The 18,434-nt window shown below is 50.6% G+C and overlaps 1 protein-coding gene across 2 annotated transcripts in view; it reads left to right on the top strand.

Annotated features, from left to right (window-relative positions):
• Positions 1–18,434, top strand: part of LOC119975797 (segment polarity protein dishevelled homolog DVL-3) — a 137,886-nt gene that overhangs the window by 82,057 nt on the left and 37,395 nt on the right. The window contains exons 1-3 of one of the 2 annotated variants that reach the window (XM_038815655.1): positions 1,350–2,369; positions 12,713–12,848; positions 15,525–15,618. In XM_038815655.1, coding sequence (XP_038671583.1) covers positions 2,216–2,369; positions 12,713–12,848; positions 15,525–15,618 — 384 coding nt within the window. In that variant the 5' untranslated portion in view covers positions 1,350–2,215. Of the gene's footprint in view, positions 1–1,349; positions 2,370–12,712; positions 12,849–15,524; positions 15,619–18,434 lie in introns of those variants that run through there. The other variant, XM_038815654.1, reaches the window with a different exon arrangement.

Below are 18,434 nucleotides of genomic sequence, written 5' to 3'. Positions count from 1 at the left end.
TGGGCTTTAGAGTGGTTTCACAGGACGGCGCAACATCGAGGGCCAATGGGCCTGTACTGCGCTGTAATGTTCTATGTTCCACATTGGTTATCTAGTTTATTGGTTATCCAAAGCTCCCAATTTGTATGAGGTTACCTGGTTGGAACTAAACTGGACTCAACTGTGCCAGTCACGTTCGAGGCGTGACCACTTGTCTTGAGAGTAGCTTAGAGTTGTTGGACTAAGGATTTTTTGTTCTGTTTGGTGGAGGGCCACTACATGTGTGTGTATGTGCGTGTGACGTGTCGGAAGCCTGTCACTGAGATGATTGGACAGTATGGAATCAGGCACGGCCTGAAAGGGAGGTGGAAGCAGTTTAAAAAGTAATTTCCAAAGGGGAATTAGATACACTCCCAAAGGAAAGATTTGGGAGCCAGTGGATGTTAGGGCAGCAGAGAGAGTGGGGCGAGTTCCAAAGAGCTGACGCAGGCATGATGGGCCAAATGGCCTCCTTCTCTGCTGGTCAGCTCTATAAAAGCTTGGTTTTCGATCACTGGATTTTAAAGCCCCATTATGTGACCTGGGGGTCTACCTGATGACGCAGGAAGTGAGAACGGTTCAGAACGTGATGGGGATGTGCATTAATTGTGCGGAGTCTGCACATTCTCCCCCTGTCTGCGTGAATTTCCTCTGGGTGCTCCGGTTTCCTCCCACAAGTCACGAAAGACATGCTATTCGGTAATTTGGACATTATGAATTCTCCCTCCATGTACCTGAATAGGTGCCGGAATGTGGCGACTAGGGGCTTCATTGCAGTGTTAATGTTAGCCAACTTGTGACAATAAAGATTATTATTATTATTATTATTATTATTAAGGGGTTGTCAAGGTTAATGGTATCTGAGATATTGCACTATAATTGTTTGCCAAGTACACTTCATTGATAACATCCCTAATTTAGCCAGTAAATATTAAAACCTCCTTTAACCTGAAGCAGTGTTTAAATTGGCAAGTGACAAAGAGAGGTGACATGTGAAGGCTGGTGATGGGAGGGGAGCAGTGATTGGTCCAGTGTCTGCAGGGAGGGAGCGGTGATTGGTTCACTTTCTGCAGAGAGGGAGCAGTGATTGGTTCACTTTCTGCAGAGAGGAAGCAGTGATTGGTCCAGTGTCTGCAGGGCGGGAGCGGTGATTGGTCCAGTGTCTGCAGAGAGGGAGCGGTGATTGGTTCACATTCTGCAGAGAGGGAGCGGTGATTGGTTCACTTTCGGCAGAGAGGAAGCAGTGATTGGTTCACTTTCTGCAGAGAGGGAGCGGTGATTGGTCCAGTGATTGCAGAGCCTGCTAAGACAGCAGGATGAGCTCCTGTCTCCTGTCAGATGGTGCTGTCTCCTGGGGGCTGCTTACCGTGTGCTGGGAGAGCTTCAGTGGGAAAGGAAACACCTCCTCCATGGGGCCCAGGGTCTACGTTAACATTTGTATTGTTTGTTCCCTTGCCACCTGGATCAAACTTTGAATCAGGATCGAGTGGGCAGAGTGAAGGACCAACTAAACCCTGGGGTTAACCTTCTCAGCTATAGCATATCACTGTGGATGCTGGCACTCTAGAATAAGTGCGGACGATGTCGGAAATACTTCCAGCTTTAGTTCATCAACTTTTTTAATTCAGCTTTACCAGCCATCATACTGAAAAGGACAACATCAGCATACCCCAACACTGCGAGGCACAGCTGGATTGCTAGCTCCACTCTCCATTGGAAACCCCACCTTGGGAGAACTACAATGATCAGTGTCGGGCAGCAGTTTCAGGGTTCAGAGATCTTGCCCTGTGCAAACTTGGAGTTTCTATGCTGAGGGTTACACCCATCCAAGGGTTGGAAGTCCCCAAATAGAGTCAAGCCAGTGTCTGCAAGTGCGGTTGGACTTTGAGAGCCTGTGACATGCAATGTCAAACCGTGTGCTGCTTGGAGTGGTGATCGAGTTTGATTACAGCGTTAGCGAACAAACAGTTCGCAACGAACATCCGACATTCCAGCTCGAGACAGACGAGATCTCCACTTACCTGCTGACCAAGCGGGAATCTCCGGCCCCCTGCCTACCGCTGCTCCTGGCTGCTCGCTGCATCCTCCCCGAAAGAACGGTCTCAACCTTTAATCAGGAGGGTCATTACCCCCAAGGGGCCTCACTGAAGCACAGCCAGAAGTTACACGTGAAGCAGGAGAGAGAGACACACACAGGATGATGTTTCTCTGTTTCAGCGGCAGGGGAAGAGGAGGATCCCTATCGCCCCCTTCTTCACCCAGTCCGAGGGCAGTCCCACTGTGCTGCTGTAACCTATTATCGCTACATCCAGTCCGCTGTTTTCCAGAGTCACAGCCCCGCGTCCGTTACTGTAAGTCTTGTTAGAATTCTGAGTCTGGCTGATTCCACTACAGATGCAAAGGTTCTTAAACAATTTCATTTTCAATCAGTTGTGCAGCTGTCCGGTTGTCAGCCTCGTCCTGTCAGGGGGATATCAATGAGGTGTGTGTCTGTGAAATATTTATATGGCTTAAACTTTAACTATGAGAACTGCCAGTGAAACAGGTAAAGATTCTGTCCATTGAGAATCAGGCTGTATCTGGAGTGAGCACTTAAAGTCATGTTCCACTGATAGCTACAGGTCTGTCACTGTATAACACTGGGGTACAGTACTGGTGGGGACGGGTCTGTCGCTGTATAACACTGGGGTACAGTACTGGTGGGGACGGGTCTGTCGCTGTATAACGCTGGGGTACAGTACTGGTGGGGGTGGGTCTGCCACTGTATAACACTGGGGTACAGTACTGGTGGGGGTGGGTCTGCCACTGTATAACACTGGGGTACAGTACTGGTGGGGACGGGTCTGTCACTGTATAACACTGGGGTACAGTACTGGTGGAGACGGGTCTGTCACTGTATAACACTGGGGTACAGTACTGGTGAGGACGGGTCTGTCACTGTATAACACTGGGGTACAGTACTGGTGAGGACAGGTCTGTCACTGTATAACACTGGGGTACAGTACTGGTGGGGACAGGTCTGTCACTGTATAACACTGGGGTACAGTACTGGTGGGGGCGGGTCTGTCACTGTATAACACTGAGGTACAGTACTGGTGGGGACAGGTCTGTCACTGTATAACACTGGGGTACAGTACTGGTGGGGACAGGTCTGTCACTGTATAACACTGGGATACAGTACTGGTGGGGACAGGTCTGTCACTGTATAACACTGGGGTACAGTACTGGTGGGGACGGGCCTGTCTCTGTATAACACTGGGGTACAGTACTGGTGGGGACGGGTCTGTCACTGTATAACACTGGGGTACAGTACTGGTGGGGACGGGTCTGTCACTGTGTAACACTGGGGTACAGTACTGGTGGGTCGGGTCTGTCACTGTTTAACTCTGGGGTGCAGTTCTGGTGGGGACGGGTCTGTCACTGTATAACACTGGGGTACAGTACTGGTGAGGACGGGTCTGTGACTGCATAACACTGCGGTACAGTACTGGTGGGGATGGGTCTGTCACTGTATAACACTGGGATACAGTACTGGTGGGGATGGGTCTGTCACTGTATAAGACTGGGGTACAGTACTAGTGGGGATGGGTCTGTTGCTGTATAACACTGGGATACAGTACTGATGGGGACGGGTCTGTCTCTGTATAACACTGGGGTACAGTACTGGTGGGGACGGGTCTGTCTCTGTATAACACTGGGGTACAGTCCTGGTGGGGACGGGTCTGTCTCTGTATAACACTGGGGTACAGCACTGGTGGGGCCGGGTCTGTCACTATATAACACTGGGGTACAGTACTGGTGGGGACAGGCCTGTCACTGTATAACACTGGGGTACAGTACTGGTGAGACCGGGTCTGTGACTGTATAACACTGGGGTACAGTACTGGTGGGGATGGGTCTGTCACTGTATAACACTGGGATACAGTACTGCTGGGGATGTGTCTGTCACTGTATAACACTGTGGTACAGTACTGGTGAGGATGGGTCTGTCACTGTATAACACTGGGGTACAGTACTGGTGGGGACGGGTCTGTCACTGTATAACACTGGGGTACAGTACTGGTGGGGACGGGTCTGTCACTGTATAACACTGGGGTACAGTACTGGTGGGGACGGGTCTGTCACTGTATAACACTGGGGTACAGTACTGGTGGGGATGGGTCTGTCACTGTATAACACTGGGGTACAGTACTGGTGGGGACGGGTCTGTCACTGTATAACACTGGGATACAGTACTGGTGAGGAAGGGTCTGTCACTGTATAACACTGGGGTACAGTACTGGTGGGGACGGGTCTGTCACTGTATAACACTGGGGTACAGTACTGGTGGGGACGGGTCTGTCACTGTATAACACTGGGGTGCAGTACTGGTGGGGACGGGTCTGTCACTGTATAACACTGGGGTACAGTACTGGTGGGGATAGGTCTGTCACTGTATAACGCTGGGGTACAGTACTGGTGGGGATGGGTCTGTCTCTGTATAACGCTGGGGTACAGTACTGTAACTGAGGAGCTTTTTGATCTGTAAGTCAGTTGAGAATCACAGAACAAAAGTTTCTATCTGTGATCTAACGATTAGGGAACCTGCCTGAAGGTGAGTGGCCTCCTCCTGTTTCTCTGGGCAGAATTTGTTCTATGGCAAGGTCTCCCACCTGAGATATTGGCAGGGAACACGGGAGCCCCAGATCGTGTGAAGGTTTCGGGGTGAGGGGGGGAAGGGAACAGATTTCCTAAGTATGGCAGTAATGGAGGTGCTGCCCTCGGCGTCTTGAACAGGCATACCTACCGGAGTTCCCCTTCTTGCCCCCGAGCCCTTCACACTGGCTTCAAAATTGAGGCTGAGGCGAGAAAAGAATCCTCAATTGGCAACTCACGGGTTTCAGTATTATTTGGACGTGTGGCAGAGCAGAGGGGCCCAGGCGGAAGGGTGAAGGAATCCTTTTCCGATTGTATGTGTAAATTCGTTTTAATGACATTGAACAGAACGCAGGACTTTCTCAGGGTTCCTTGCTGAGCCTTTCTTTGATGTGCCGAGCGGTGGGTGTGTGTGTGTGTGTGTGCACCCTAGCCTTTGATCAGACCTGCGGAGAGGGGTCTGTCCCATTACTCAACCTTTAGTCATGTCTTCCGGGAGCTTCTGAAGCTGGTGCCGCAGATATTGGATTTGAAGAAAATGGAAATACCACTTTCTAATGAGACGCTTGACCTTAGGAACAAAGTTTTGCAAGAGTCGGTGGGAACGAAGAGGGCCTTAAAAATACACAGCAAAGATATGGGTTACTGCGGAAGAGTGGTGTGGACTCCATTAATCTTTAATCTGCCTTGATTCCTACTACCCTTGTGGAGACTTAAGTGTGTATCATTTACCTGTCACCCCCCCTTCCTGACCTACATCAGCTGAGTCGGACAGCACCCCAATTTTAAAATTATCTTTGTCTTCAAATCCCTGCATGGTCGCATCCCTCCCTATATCTGAGATCTCCTCCAGCCTCCCGAGGAGCACATTGCCATATTGTATTATGCCAAAGGTGCTATATGAATGCAACTATTTATGTGGGTTGGCTGAGGGGTGTTTACTTTGCCTGATGGCCTGAGCTGATCCGAGGCTTAGTCATAGGGGCCCCAGTCCTGGATATCTTTTTAAACTAAAAGGTTTTTTAAAATTTGAATTATTTTATATAGGGCACATAGCCCCTCCGTACCTCTCTCAGTACCCCGCTCAGCTACAACTGACTGCATCAGCAGATTGGAGCAGAGTGCGCATTTACACAGCCCTTGGTAACCAGGCGTGTGGAGCAGCTCTCCCTGCGACTCAAATTAAGGCGAAGGCCAAAGATCCACATGAACCCTCCAGGGCAGCACGGTAGCACAAGTGGATAGCACTGTGGCTTCACAGTGCCACGGTCCCGGGTTCGATTCCCAGTTTGGGTCACTGTGTGTGCGGAGTCTGCACGTCCTCCCCGTGTCTGTGTGGGTTTCCTCCGGCTGCTCCGGTTTCCTCCCACAGCCTAAAGATGTGCAGGTTAGGTGGATTGGCCATGCTAAATTGCCCTTAGTGACCAAAAAGGTTTGGAGGGGTTATTGGGATAGAGTGGAAGTGAGGGCTTAAGTGGGTCGGTGCAGACTCGATGGGCCGAATGGCCTCCTTCTGCACTGTATGTTCTATATGAACACACGGGGCTCTGGAGGCATCCGGATCACAAATGTCCGTTTCTTTTATGGATGGTGCACTGCAGTAATGATATGTATAATGCCAGTGTGGTGAAGGGTTAACATCTCAAACTATGTGTAAATCAAACACTCGATGGCGTTACTAAGTAGTTGTATATAAGTTAGCATCTCTAGGAATTCTGGGAGGACATGATGAGAAGCTGATGAGAACAGCGTGAGAATTGATTGTAGAGATATAGCACGAGGTCTAGTTATAGTGTAGTTTATTAGTTAGATAGAATATTGATTACTCGACTACAAATTCAGTATTATTAGTTTATTATCTGTAACTCAGTAAAGTGTGCAAACCAAATCAATGATGTGGAGATGCCGGCGTTGGACTGGACTGAAACCAAATCAAGTTTAGTAGTGTAAAATAAATTAGTTTTGATTTAAACTTCTTACTTTTATATTCTTTGTCAACACTACATATCTGGCTATCTTCGGGGAAAAGGCAAGGAATATCGCACACATCTCTTAGACGGCACTCTTTCACGAAAATCGGTAATCGTGGTGGTATTATCAATACATTGACACCCGACATTCATCCCAAATATCAAGTATGAGCTGTAGCTCGGCGAGTAGTGTTCTTGCCTCCCCGAGCCAGGAAGTTGCCGGTTCGAGTCCCACACAGGAGATGTGAGCATAAACTCCAGGTGAACTCTCCCAGTGGAGTATGAGGGGAGCACGGCACTGTCGAAGGTGCCGTTTGTCTGCCGAGACTTTAAACTAAGTCCTCATCTGCCTTCTCGGGCAGGTGTGAAAGATGCCAGATCACTGCTTTGAAGAAGAGCAAGGGAGTTCTCCGCCCACCAATATTTACCCCTCAACCAACCCCTGAGACAGGTGACCTGATCATTCACTCGCTGCTGCTTACGGGATCTTGCTGTGCACAATTTGCTTTTCCTCCATTATGAACAGTAACTACACTTCAAAATGTGCTGAATTGGTTTTCGAAGTGCTTTGGGACGTCTTGAGGTTTTCAGAAATGTAGTATATCTAACTTTGTTCTTCCTATTGTCTGGTGGACCAGACCGGGCCCTTCTGCCTCATGGCTCGACCCAACTGTGATGGGAGAACCATCGACAGCTTACCTCGTGGGCTCTTTGTTCTGGTACTTTGTGACTGGGAGCAGTGACATGCCAACCTCACCAGCTACATCCCAACCCTAATCAGAAAATGTCCATGTCCAGAAAGCTTTGTGGTTTCATTTGGTACCTGATAACCTGAACTGATCGTGCGGGAGCGGAGCCCGCCCGTGGGGCCTGGGCCCGAGAGCGGAGCTCGCCCGTGGGGCCTGGGCCCGAGCGCGGAGCTCGCCCGTGGGGCCTGGGCCCGAGCGCGGAGCCCGCCCGTGGGGCCTGGGCCCGAGCGCGGAGCCCGCCCGTGGGGCCTGGGCTCGAGAGCGGAGCCCGCCCGTGGGGCCTGGGCTCGAGAGCGGAGCCCGCCCGTGGGGCCTGGGCCCGAGCGCGGAGCCCGCCCGTGGGGCCTGGGCTCGAGAGCGGAGCCCGCCCGTGGGGCCTGGACTCGAGAGCGGAGCCCGCCCGTGGGGCCTGGGCCCCAGCGCGGAGCCCGCCCGTGGGGCCTGGGTGCGGGAGCGGAGCCCGCCCGTGGGGCCTGGGCCCCAGCGCGGAGCCCGCCCGTGGGGCCTGGGCCCCAGCGCGGAGCCCGCCCGTGGGGCCTGGGCCCGAGCGCGGAGCTCGCCCGTGGGGCCTGGGCCCCAGTGCGGAGCCCGCCCGTGGGGCCTGGGCCCCAGCGCGGAGCCCGCCCGTGGGGCCTGGGCCCCAGCGCGGAGCTCGCCCGTGGGGCCTTGGCCCCAGTGCGGAGCCCGCCCGTGGGGCCTGGGTGCGGGAGCGGAGCCCGCCCGTGGGGCCTGGGCCCCAGCGCGGAGCCCGCCCGTGGGGCCTGGGCCCCAGCGCGGAGCCCGCCCGTGGGGCCTGGGCCCGAGCGCGGAGCTCGCCCGTGGGGCCCGCCCGTGGGGCCTGGGCCCCAGCGCGGAGCCCGCCCGTGGGGCCTGGGCCCCAGCGCGGAGCTCGCCCGTGGGGCCTGGGCCCCAGTGCGGAGCCCGCCCGTGGGGTCTGGCAGCAGAGTCTAAGTGTGGAGTCTGGGAGTAGATACAGAGCCAGGGTGAGGGGCAGAAGCAAGGCTGGCAGGGCAAGTCACTGTTTTCAGTTCAAACCTTGGGAGGAATCCTTTGCCAGACAGGACTATTAGAGACTGATTAAATTGTAGCGGTTTTAAATGTCCTTAAGTAGCAATAATAGAGGTTGTGTGTGCTCCTTCTAACCAAATTAAGGAGAGACTGAAAGATTAATGAGCTGGCCTGTCGTCGTCTCCTTGATTTGTTCAGCTAACTGTACCTTTGATCGATGATGTTTACGTGTGATCCTCAGCTCCTCATTTCAGGATCTCGTACTTACTGTTGGACAGTGGATTTAGTCAGAAAGCCGAAACCAATGGCCTCACTCGACTTCTAAAACCACACCGGTTTTAACTGGAACTCGTTACATCAGTTTGTGGGGGCAAAAAGCTATGCAATATCTGGAGTATTGGGGATTGTAACCCTGGACCAGGAACAGAAACTGTATTTTAATAACCTTTCATGACCGTGGGACATCGCAGAGTGCTCTTCAGCCAATGAAGTACTTGTGAAATCTAATCTCACAGTGGGTAGCACTGTTGCTTCATAGTGCCAGGGTCCCGGGGTCGGTTCCCAGATTGTCTGTGCGGAGTCTGCACGTTCTCCCCGTGTCATCGAACATAGAACATTATAGCGCAGTACGGGCCCTTCGGCCCTCGATGTTGCGCCGACCTGTGAAACCATCTGAAGTCTATGTGGGTTTCCTCCGGGTGCTCCGGTTTCCTCCCACAAGTCCCGAAAGACATGCTTGTTAGGTGAATTGGACATTCTGAATTCTCCCTCGGTGTACCCGAACAGGTGCCTGAATGTGACGACTAGGGGATTTTCACAGTAATTTTATTGCAGTGTTAATGTAAACCTAGTTGTGACAATACAGATTATTATCACTGGCTAATGATTCGTCTACTGGAAACCAGAAACTTGAACAGCTTGGGACAAGAAATTGAACGTACGGTGAAACTTGTATCTATCTTACCCCCACGTCTGTCCCTACTCCAATAACCTGCATTTATACAGACCCTACAATCATCATCACACTGTGTGTGTGGGGGTGGGGGTGTATAGAAGTGCTTCCTGATTTGTACGGTCTGGCCCTAATTTAATGTTCCGCCCCCTTGTTCTGGACTCCCTCCACCAGAGGAAATAGTTTATCTTACCTTAGTTTATCAACTTGTCACCTGCCTTAATCATTTTCAACATCTCAATCAGATCCCCCACCTCAAGCTCGCCTCCACACAGTAGTTTAAACCCAGCCTATTTCACCCTCTCACAACAGGCTGGAATACAAAGGGATGGGGAAGAGAAAGCATCGCAAGCTTCTCCCATCAAGACTGGAGCAGGGAAAACAAGTAGCAATTAGCCACACAACAAAAAACAACTCCATGGTGTAAACAACACACACAGGCTCACGCACAACGGAATGATCTTTAAATCACGTTCAGAATGATGGAACCAGGGATTCTTTATTCTGTCGTAACCCCAATCGAATTAAACTTGGGTTGTCCTCAACCGGCTCCCAGTGAGCAGAGGAGGTCTCAGGACAAACCTACCCCCGAATCTGACACCTTATCAGCAATCTCACTTTGAGGCGATGCAGAGCACGGGGAACGCAATGAAGTCATTGGAGCTGGTCACGAAGGCACGACAATAATCAATAAAAAGGCAATTTTTTGCTGCTACGATCTTGATGGACCCCAATTGGCGAACCCCAATGGTAGGATTGTTGGGGGGTCTTTGGCCGGCACCTCGGTGGACCTAGTTACTGTTTGTATTTCAAACTGGGGTGATACGGGTTTTATTAACAAGCTGATCGCCTCCATTCCCAATCTGGACTCTCCGAGCTAATCTTGGGGGGGGGGGGGGGCTTTTACTCCATCAGGGGTGACAAAGACGATGTTGGCTTTCATGGAGTAGATTGGGGGGGGGGGGGGGGGCAGATCAGTGGAGTGTTTTTTTTTGCACACGGGGGATAAAGATTTTTGTTTTTTATCCCATACTCACCAGGTATATCCTGACTTTTTTGTGGTGGGAGGGTCTCTCCTCCCTTTGAAGGAGAGGGCGGGTTAGTTGACGATTGTGATTCCAGGCCAGGCTCCACATTTTGTGGATTTGGTACTAGAGTCTGGTCTCTCCCACATACCGCCGCGAAGGTCGGATACGGCATTGTTAGCTGACAAAAGATCTTGCGAACTCATGTCCACCGCCATAGGGGGATTTACTAAATTTAGTAAGAGTGGGTTAATCTCGTCTTCTGCAGTGTGACAAGCAAGGAGATAAATAACTAGTTCATCTGTTTGTGGTGCTTATGTTCAGGACACTGTCATAATCTGCACTCAGACACATCATGAAGTAAAGACTGTGATAGACACCCAGGTTAGCCAATCAACACACAGGACAAAACACAAACAATCACTAGACAGAACACTAGAGGGGGGCTGCCTACTATAAAACACACGGGGCATCAGCACTCCGCCTCTTTCCACTGGTGACAACTGTAGTGACAGTCAGGGTGTATATATCAGTCAGCACCTTCTAAACGTGGCTCAGGGCTAGCCTGGTCTAGTTAGTTAGAGTTAGTATACTTAGAGAAGTAGAGTGTCAACCCACAGCCAGCTGGGTGCCTTGTTACAGAAGTTCAATAAATCGTATTGAACCAACGTCGAAGTTTGGTGGCTGCTTTACAGTCTAACTGCATCCAGTTGCATTCCGTGTTACCCCAGGGTGAATAACACAACAGTCACCAGGTGAACTCTCTGAGACACTGGACATACTGCGGAGCTTTCATTTCTTTTCTGTGTTTCTCGTAGTTCCGACACAGTGTGATGCTGAACTGGAACAAACTTGCGTTTGTGGCAGTATTTTACTGCCCCCCCCCCCCCCCCCCCCCAAGTCAGAAAAGAAAGAAAAATTTGCATTTATATAGCCTCCTTCCATGATCTCAGGATGCCTCTCGAGCATCTTACTGCCAATTTAAGTAGCTTTGAAGCATAATCAGTACTGTAATGGGATGTTTGTGGTTCGACCTGACCTCCATTTAATCCAGCACCCAAAGAATGGGAACTTGGACAATGCGGCAATCTCCTTAGTATTACATTGTGCTGTCAACTAGCACTGCCTGTACAAATCTGGAGTTGGAGAGTGTACCAACTCGGCCCAAGTGAATAAACGATAAAACAGACAAACCCGCATTTCTGTAGCACCTTTCACAAGCTCAGGATTTCCAATGGTTCGTTCCAGCCAATGCGGGGGGGGGGGGGGAACATTTGAAGAGTGGTTCGTGTTGCAAAGTAAGAGCAGCAGTGGCCAGTTTGAGCAACACAAACTCCCACAAACAGCAGTGGGATCTCCCTTTACTTATTGAAGGTCAGCATTATGTTGCCCATCGCGAAATTCCCTCAGCGGAGTGACTGGCCAGGCATTTCAGAGGAACAGCGCTGAGGGAATGGAGTCAATGTAGGCCAACCCAAGACCCGCATCGTCCCTCCACACTATAAAACCATAGGAGCAGGAGGAGGCCATTTGGCCCATCGAAACTGCTCCGCCCTTCAATGAGATCATGACTGATCTGTTACAATAATCCTCAACTCCACTTTCCTGCCTTATCCCCAAACCCTCGATTCCCTGACTGAGTAAAAATCTGTCTACCTCAGCTGTGAACATGGCGACCCAGCCTCGACAGCCCTCTGCGGTAAATAATTCTCTCAGAGGATAGTGAACCTGTGCAAGAAATATTTCTTCATAGAATAGAATCACCAGGATCTCTACCGTGCAGAAGTAAGCCATTCGGCCCATCTAGTCTGCACCGACCCCCAGAATGAGTGCCCGACTGAGGCCCACGCTCCGACCCTATCCCCGTAACCCAGTACCCCCACCCAATCTTTTGGACATCAAGGGGCAATTTATCACGGCCAATCCACCTAACCCGCACCTAACCTGGATTGTGGGAGGAAACCGGAGCACCCAGAGGAAACCCACGCAGACAAGAGGAGAACGTGCAAACTCCACACAGTCACCTGAGGCCGGAATTGAACCCCGTCTTAAATGGGTGATCCACTTAGTCTGAGATTATGCCCTGTGGTCCTATATATTCTCACATGGGGAAACAACCTCTCAGCATCTACCCTAACCTTGTGAGGAAGTATTTCACCAGCCGTTGTATTGTCTCGCTGTTCGAGAGAGAGAGATGTTGACATTGTCAGTCTCAGGAGGGTTCTGGGCATCTATTTTGTCTGTCTGAGTGCCTGGTAATACCTCTGATTGGTCAATGCTTGGGGTAGTTTTTATTTCCCCTCCCACAGTGCCACTTTGAGCTTTAACCTCTGACCTTTGGCCTCGTGCCCACAGTTCCCCGAGTCAACGGCCACACGAAGCTGGAGAGACGGCACGAGACTGGCGGCTATGAAAGCTCGTCCACCCTGATGAGCAGCGAGCTGGAGACCACCAGTTTCTTCGACTCGGACGAGGACGATTCCACCAGCAGGTAGGAGAGATTTCCGGCCACGAGGCTGCTGGGAGGGTGGGGAAGGGTTGACACAGGGGATTGCAAGTGGGACCACAGGGAGTTCTGCACTGAGTCCTGACCAATATTTGTTATTAATTTAAGTTTTTATTGTCAGGCAGTGCGACCATCATTAAAAACGGACCTCATTATTATCTCTGTTTGTGGGATCTTGCTGTGTAAGCTTGCTGCCAAGTTTCCCCGCATTGCAACAGTGACAACACTTCAAAAAGCATTTCATCGGCTGGGGTGGGGGGGGGCATCCTGGAAAGGCGCTATATAAATGCAACCAGCGGAGATACTTGTAAAATCGGCTTTTCGCAAATAGCGATCGTTCGGAATGACACGGTCGGAGTGTTGAAGCAGAAATTAGGTAAACACACAAGGCAGAAAGTAGCAGAAGGCTATGCCCAAGGGGATTGAAGCAGGGCGAGAGAAGGAGAGCGTGAAGCCTAAACACTGGCATAGACCAGATGGGCTGAATGGCCTGCTCCTGTGCTCCATGTTGTGTGTGCTTTATGGACACTGGGTTTGAAAGGAACCGTGTTGTGGGAGATCAGAAACCTAACTCCACCAGTGTACAAGTCTGCAGCTGGTACTGAGCAGTGTGGGGGGGGGGGGGGGGATGACGGTGTGTCCAGAGAGAACGGGGTAAAATCCAAGGACTGCAGAGATGCAAAAAGGTGCACGGACGAATTGCTGGTGACACTTAACATTCAGCAATGTTGGGGGGGGGGGGGGGGGGGGGGGGGGAGGTTTGACACGTTAGATATGGGCACAGCTGTCACGGGAAACAGTGTTACTCACTGATCCACGACTATCCAGTCACATACTGCGGACTGCAGCTGGTGGGTGTGAACAGGATTATTTATCTGTATCGGTGCGGGGAGGGGGTGTGGCTGGAACCATACCTCAGCGAGGGTTGGTCCATTTGCGGGAGGTATCTTCGCAAGGGGGTGCATACGGAGCACAAAGCAGAGCAAGCTGGTGCCGATTGTCTCCATATCATCATCGATCATAGAATCCCTACAGTGCAGAAGGAGGCCATTCGGCCCTTCAGATCTAAACCAACCCTCTGAAGGAGCACCCACCCAGGTCCACGCCCCTACCCTATCTGCGTAGCCCCACCCAACCTTTCAGGCCACTAAGGAGCAGTTTAGCATGGCCAAACCACCTAACCTGCACATCTTTGGACTATAAACCTCTCCACCTTACTCTCTCCTGCTTATAAGACGCTCTTTAAAAACCGACCAGCACCCTTAGTGTCAATTTCTGTTTCATTGTGTTCCTGTGAAGCACTTGAGGACATTTTGCAAGTTAAAGATGCTACATAAATCTGTGTTGTTACTCCTGTGCAGGAACCTTTGAGAAAAGTTCATAAAATTTTAGCATTGAGCACGCTTCATCGTTTGTGATGTCTCCTGCCCTCTGGTGGTGAACATGGTCTACAGCAGCTCCCAGAAGGAAATGATATGTCCAGATTGTCACATTACTTTTTTTTCCCCTCTGATTTTTCTCCTCGAGCAATAAGGTCTTGCAGGGGTACATTTCCACCAACCACTCCTTCACCAGTTTACCCATCCTTTGTGCATGAGCACAGATAACCAATCTCTAAATTATCTCGTAAAATCCCTACAGAAGGAGGCCGTTCGGCCCATCGAGCCTGCATCGACACTCTGAAAGTGCACCCTCCCACCCTATCCCCGTAACCCAAGTAAGCCCACCTAACCTTTGAACAAAAAGGGGCAATTTAGCATGGCCAATACACCTAACCTGCACATCTTTGGACTGTGGGAGGAAACTGGAGCATCCGGAGGAAACCCACGCAGACACGGGGAGAACGTGCAGACTCCACACAGACAGTCACCCAGCGGGGAATCGAACCCGGATCCCTGGCGCTGTGAGGCAGCAGTGCTAACCATCTTGCCGTTCTCCTTACCAGGAGGTACATAACCATCAGGAAGCAGCTTGGCCCCCTTTCCACACTTCCTTAATAGCTTCCGGCTTGGTCCCCACTCTGCACTGGGTTAGGTGACATCTCAGTTAAGACGGTAACCCTGGAAATCTCTCTGTGGACTTACAAGCTTTAAGTCCCATCCCTGAGACTTCAGCACAAAACCCAGGCTGGCATATCCAGTGCCGCGCTGCTGGAGAGCTGCACTGTCAGAGGTTCCGTCACTTGGGCGCGACGTTTAACCAAGTCCTCGCCTATCCTCTGAGGTGACAGTAAAGATCCCGTGTCGCTATTTGACAAAGAGCGAGTGAGCTCTCCCGAGATAGCCCGGCCCACATTTACCCACCAACCAACATGCTCCAGGTCAACATCATCATCTTCCGATGGTGAGGTGCTCAGATCTGAACGCAGCTCACCCAGGTGAGGTCTGACCAAGTCTCTGAACGATTGAAACTTCACTCCTCCCCCGCCTCTTTGACACAAAACACAGCATTCCCTGAACCTGGTGTGTGCACACTGATTAAAAACAGGCTGACAGCTGCTATCTGACAAGTGTTGGCCACCAGGGAGAGGTAATTAAAGATATCGCTGTACCCAGGGAGCTGTACCTCCAGCTAGAATCAGCATCTCGGACACAAAACCAATGCCAAGGTTAGAAATTGCTCTTGAACACAGGGCCTCTGACAGTCTTCGCTTCTTCGCAGGTTCAGCAGCTCCACAGAACAGAGCAACTCATCCAAACTCATGAGACGACACAAACGGCGACGGCGAAAACCCCGGATCCCGCGGATCGAAAGGGTTGGTAGATTCCTTGTCTCTTTCTGACTTACCGCCTGGTACATACAGGTGTCACAATCCGCTTACTTCGTACTCAACAAGGTGAAAGACATTAATTTGCGCACAATATGAGGTTTTACATGTCAGGCATCCAATATTGTTACCGAGCCCATCTGATATATGATACAGAGTAAATCTCCCTCTAAGAAGTGCAGGTTAGTTGGATTGTCATGTTAAATTGCACCTTTAGTGTCCAAAAAGATTAGGTGGGGTTATGGGAATAGGGTGCAAGCGTGGGCTTAGGTAGGGTGCTCTTTCCAACAGCCTGCCCAGACTCGATGGGCCGAATGGCTTCCTTCTGCACTGTAACTTCTATACACTGCCCCCATCAAAAACTCGCAGGATAGGTACAATACACGGTTTGATACAGAGTAAAGCTCCCTCCACACAGTCCCCATCAAACACTCCCAGGACAGGTACAGCACGGGGTTAGGTACAGAGTAAAGCTCCCTCTACACTGTCCCCATCAAACACTCCCAGGACAGGTACAGCATGGGGTTTGATACAGAGTAAAGCTCCCTCTACACTGTCCCCATCAAACACTCCCAGGACAGGTGCAGCACAGGGTTAGATACAGAGTAAAGCTCCCTCTACACTGTCCCCATCAAACACTCCCAGGACAGGTGCAGCACAGGGTTAGATACAGAGTAAAGCTCCCTCTACACTGTCCCCATCAAACACTCCCAGGGCAGGTACAGCACGGGGTTAGATACAGAGTAAAGCTCTCTCTACACTGTCCCCATCAAACACTCCCAGGACAGATACAGCACAGGGTTAGATACAGAGTAAAGCTCCCTCTACACTGTCCCCATCAAACACTTCCAGGACAGGCACAGCACAGGGTTAGATACAGAGTAAAGCTCCCTCTACACTGTCCCCATCAAACACTCCCAGGACAGATACAGCACAGGGTTAGATACAGAGTAAAGCTCCCTCTACACTGTCCCCATCAAACACTCCCAGGGCAGGGACAGCACGGGGTTAGATACAGAGTAAAGCTCCCTCTACACCAGGGGTGGGCAAACTACGGCCCGCGGGCCGCATGCGGCCCGACAAAGGTTTTTATGCGGCCCGCCAATGAAGTGCCCGGAATCATATCCGGCATCTTTGAAAAGCCGCCGGGGAAAAGCCGCTGAAGTAAATGCGCTTATTCAATAAGCGCATTTACTTCAGCGGCTTTTCCCCGGCGGCTTTTCAAAAATGCCGGTTATGATTCCGGGCACCTCATTGGCGGGCCGCATAAAAACACGCGTAGTGGGGTGGATGAGAGGGGCTGTCTCATTGGTCGGTTTAGTTGGGTGTGTAACCAATAGGAGTCCAGGTTACAAACAATAAGCCTTATTATTGTTTGTAACCTGGACTCCTATTGGTCGCACACCCAACTAAACCGACCAATAAGGCAGCCCCACTCATCCACCCCACTACGCGCGTTTTTATCGTTGACTCGGCCGGGCTGTGCTTCTGTCAGGGTTAAGGATCAGCACAAGCAACTTGACACCTGATTTCAACAAACTGGTAAATGACTGCAGTCAGATGCATCATTCTCATTGACATTGTTCTGTTACTTACTGAGTTACTTTGTTTTTCAAATAAATGTGCTTTTTTTTCTTATAAGGTTAATGGGGGGGCTGTTGGGTTACTGGTATAGGGTGGATACGTTGACTTGAGTAGGGTGATCATTGCTCGGCACAACATGTGTTTCATGTGAAGTTTCTACTTTAAAATATTAATTAATAAAAGTTCATTGCTTTTTTTCTTTAAACTGAGTTACTTTGTTTTTCAAATAAATGTGTTTCATGTAAAGTTTCTACTTTGAAATATTAATTAATAAAAATTAATTGCTTTTTTTTCTTTAAAAACCTTTTATTTTGGCTATTTAAAATATTAATTATTTTACTTAATATACTATGCGGCCCTTTAAAATTGTGAATTTCTGAATGTGGCCCTTGCATGGAAAAGTTTGCCCACCCCTGCTCTACACTGTCCCCATCAAACACTCCCAGGACAGGTACAGCACGGGGTTAGATACAGAGTAAAGCTCCCTCTACACTGTCCCCATCAAACACTCCCAGGACAGGTACAGCACGGGGTTAGATACAGAGTAAAGCTCCCTCTACACTGTCCCCATCAAACACTCCCAGGACAGGTACAGCACGGGGTTAGATACAGAGTAAAGCTCCCTCTACACTGTCCCCATCAAACACTCCCAGGATAGGTACGGCATGGGGTTAGATACAGAGTAAAGCTCCCTCTACACTGTCCCCATCAAACACTCCCAGGGCAGCTACAGTACGGGGTTAGATACAGAGTAAAGCTCCCTCTACACTGTCCCCATCAAACACTCCCAGGACAGGTACAGCACGGGGTTAGATACAGAGTAAAGCTCCCTCTACACTGTCCCCATCAAACACTCCCAGGACAGGTACAGCACGGAGTTAGATACAGAGTAAAGCTCCCTCAACACTGTCCCCATCAAACACTCCCAGGACAGGTACAGCACAGGGTTAGATACAGAGTAAAGCTCCCTCTACACTGTCCCCATCAAACACTCCCAGGACAGCTACAGCACGGGGTTAGATACAGAGTAAAGCTCCCTCTACACTGTCCCCATCAAACATTCCCAGGACAGGTACAGCACGGGGTTAGATACAGAGTAAAGCTCCCTCTACACTGTCCCCATCAAACACTCCCAGGACAGGTACAGCACGGGGTTAGATACAGAGTAAAGCTCCCTCGACACTGTCAGGTGTCTATTGATGACCTGTTTGACAGCCTGC

Source organism: Scyliorhinus canicula, chromosome 13 (genome assembly GCF_902713615.1).
Source record: "Scyliorhinus canicula chromosome 13, sScyCan1.1, whole genome shotgun sequence".
In the NCBI taxonomy this organism is placed as follows: domain Eukaryota; kingdom Metazoa; phylum Chordata; class Chondrichthyes; order Carcharhiniformes; family Scyliorhinidae; genus Scyliorhinus; species Scyliorhinus canicula.
This window is presented reverse-complemented; position numbering and strand designations above follow the sequence as displayed.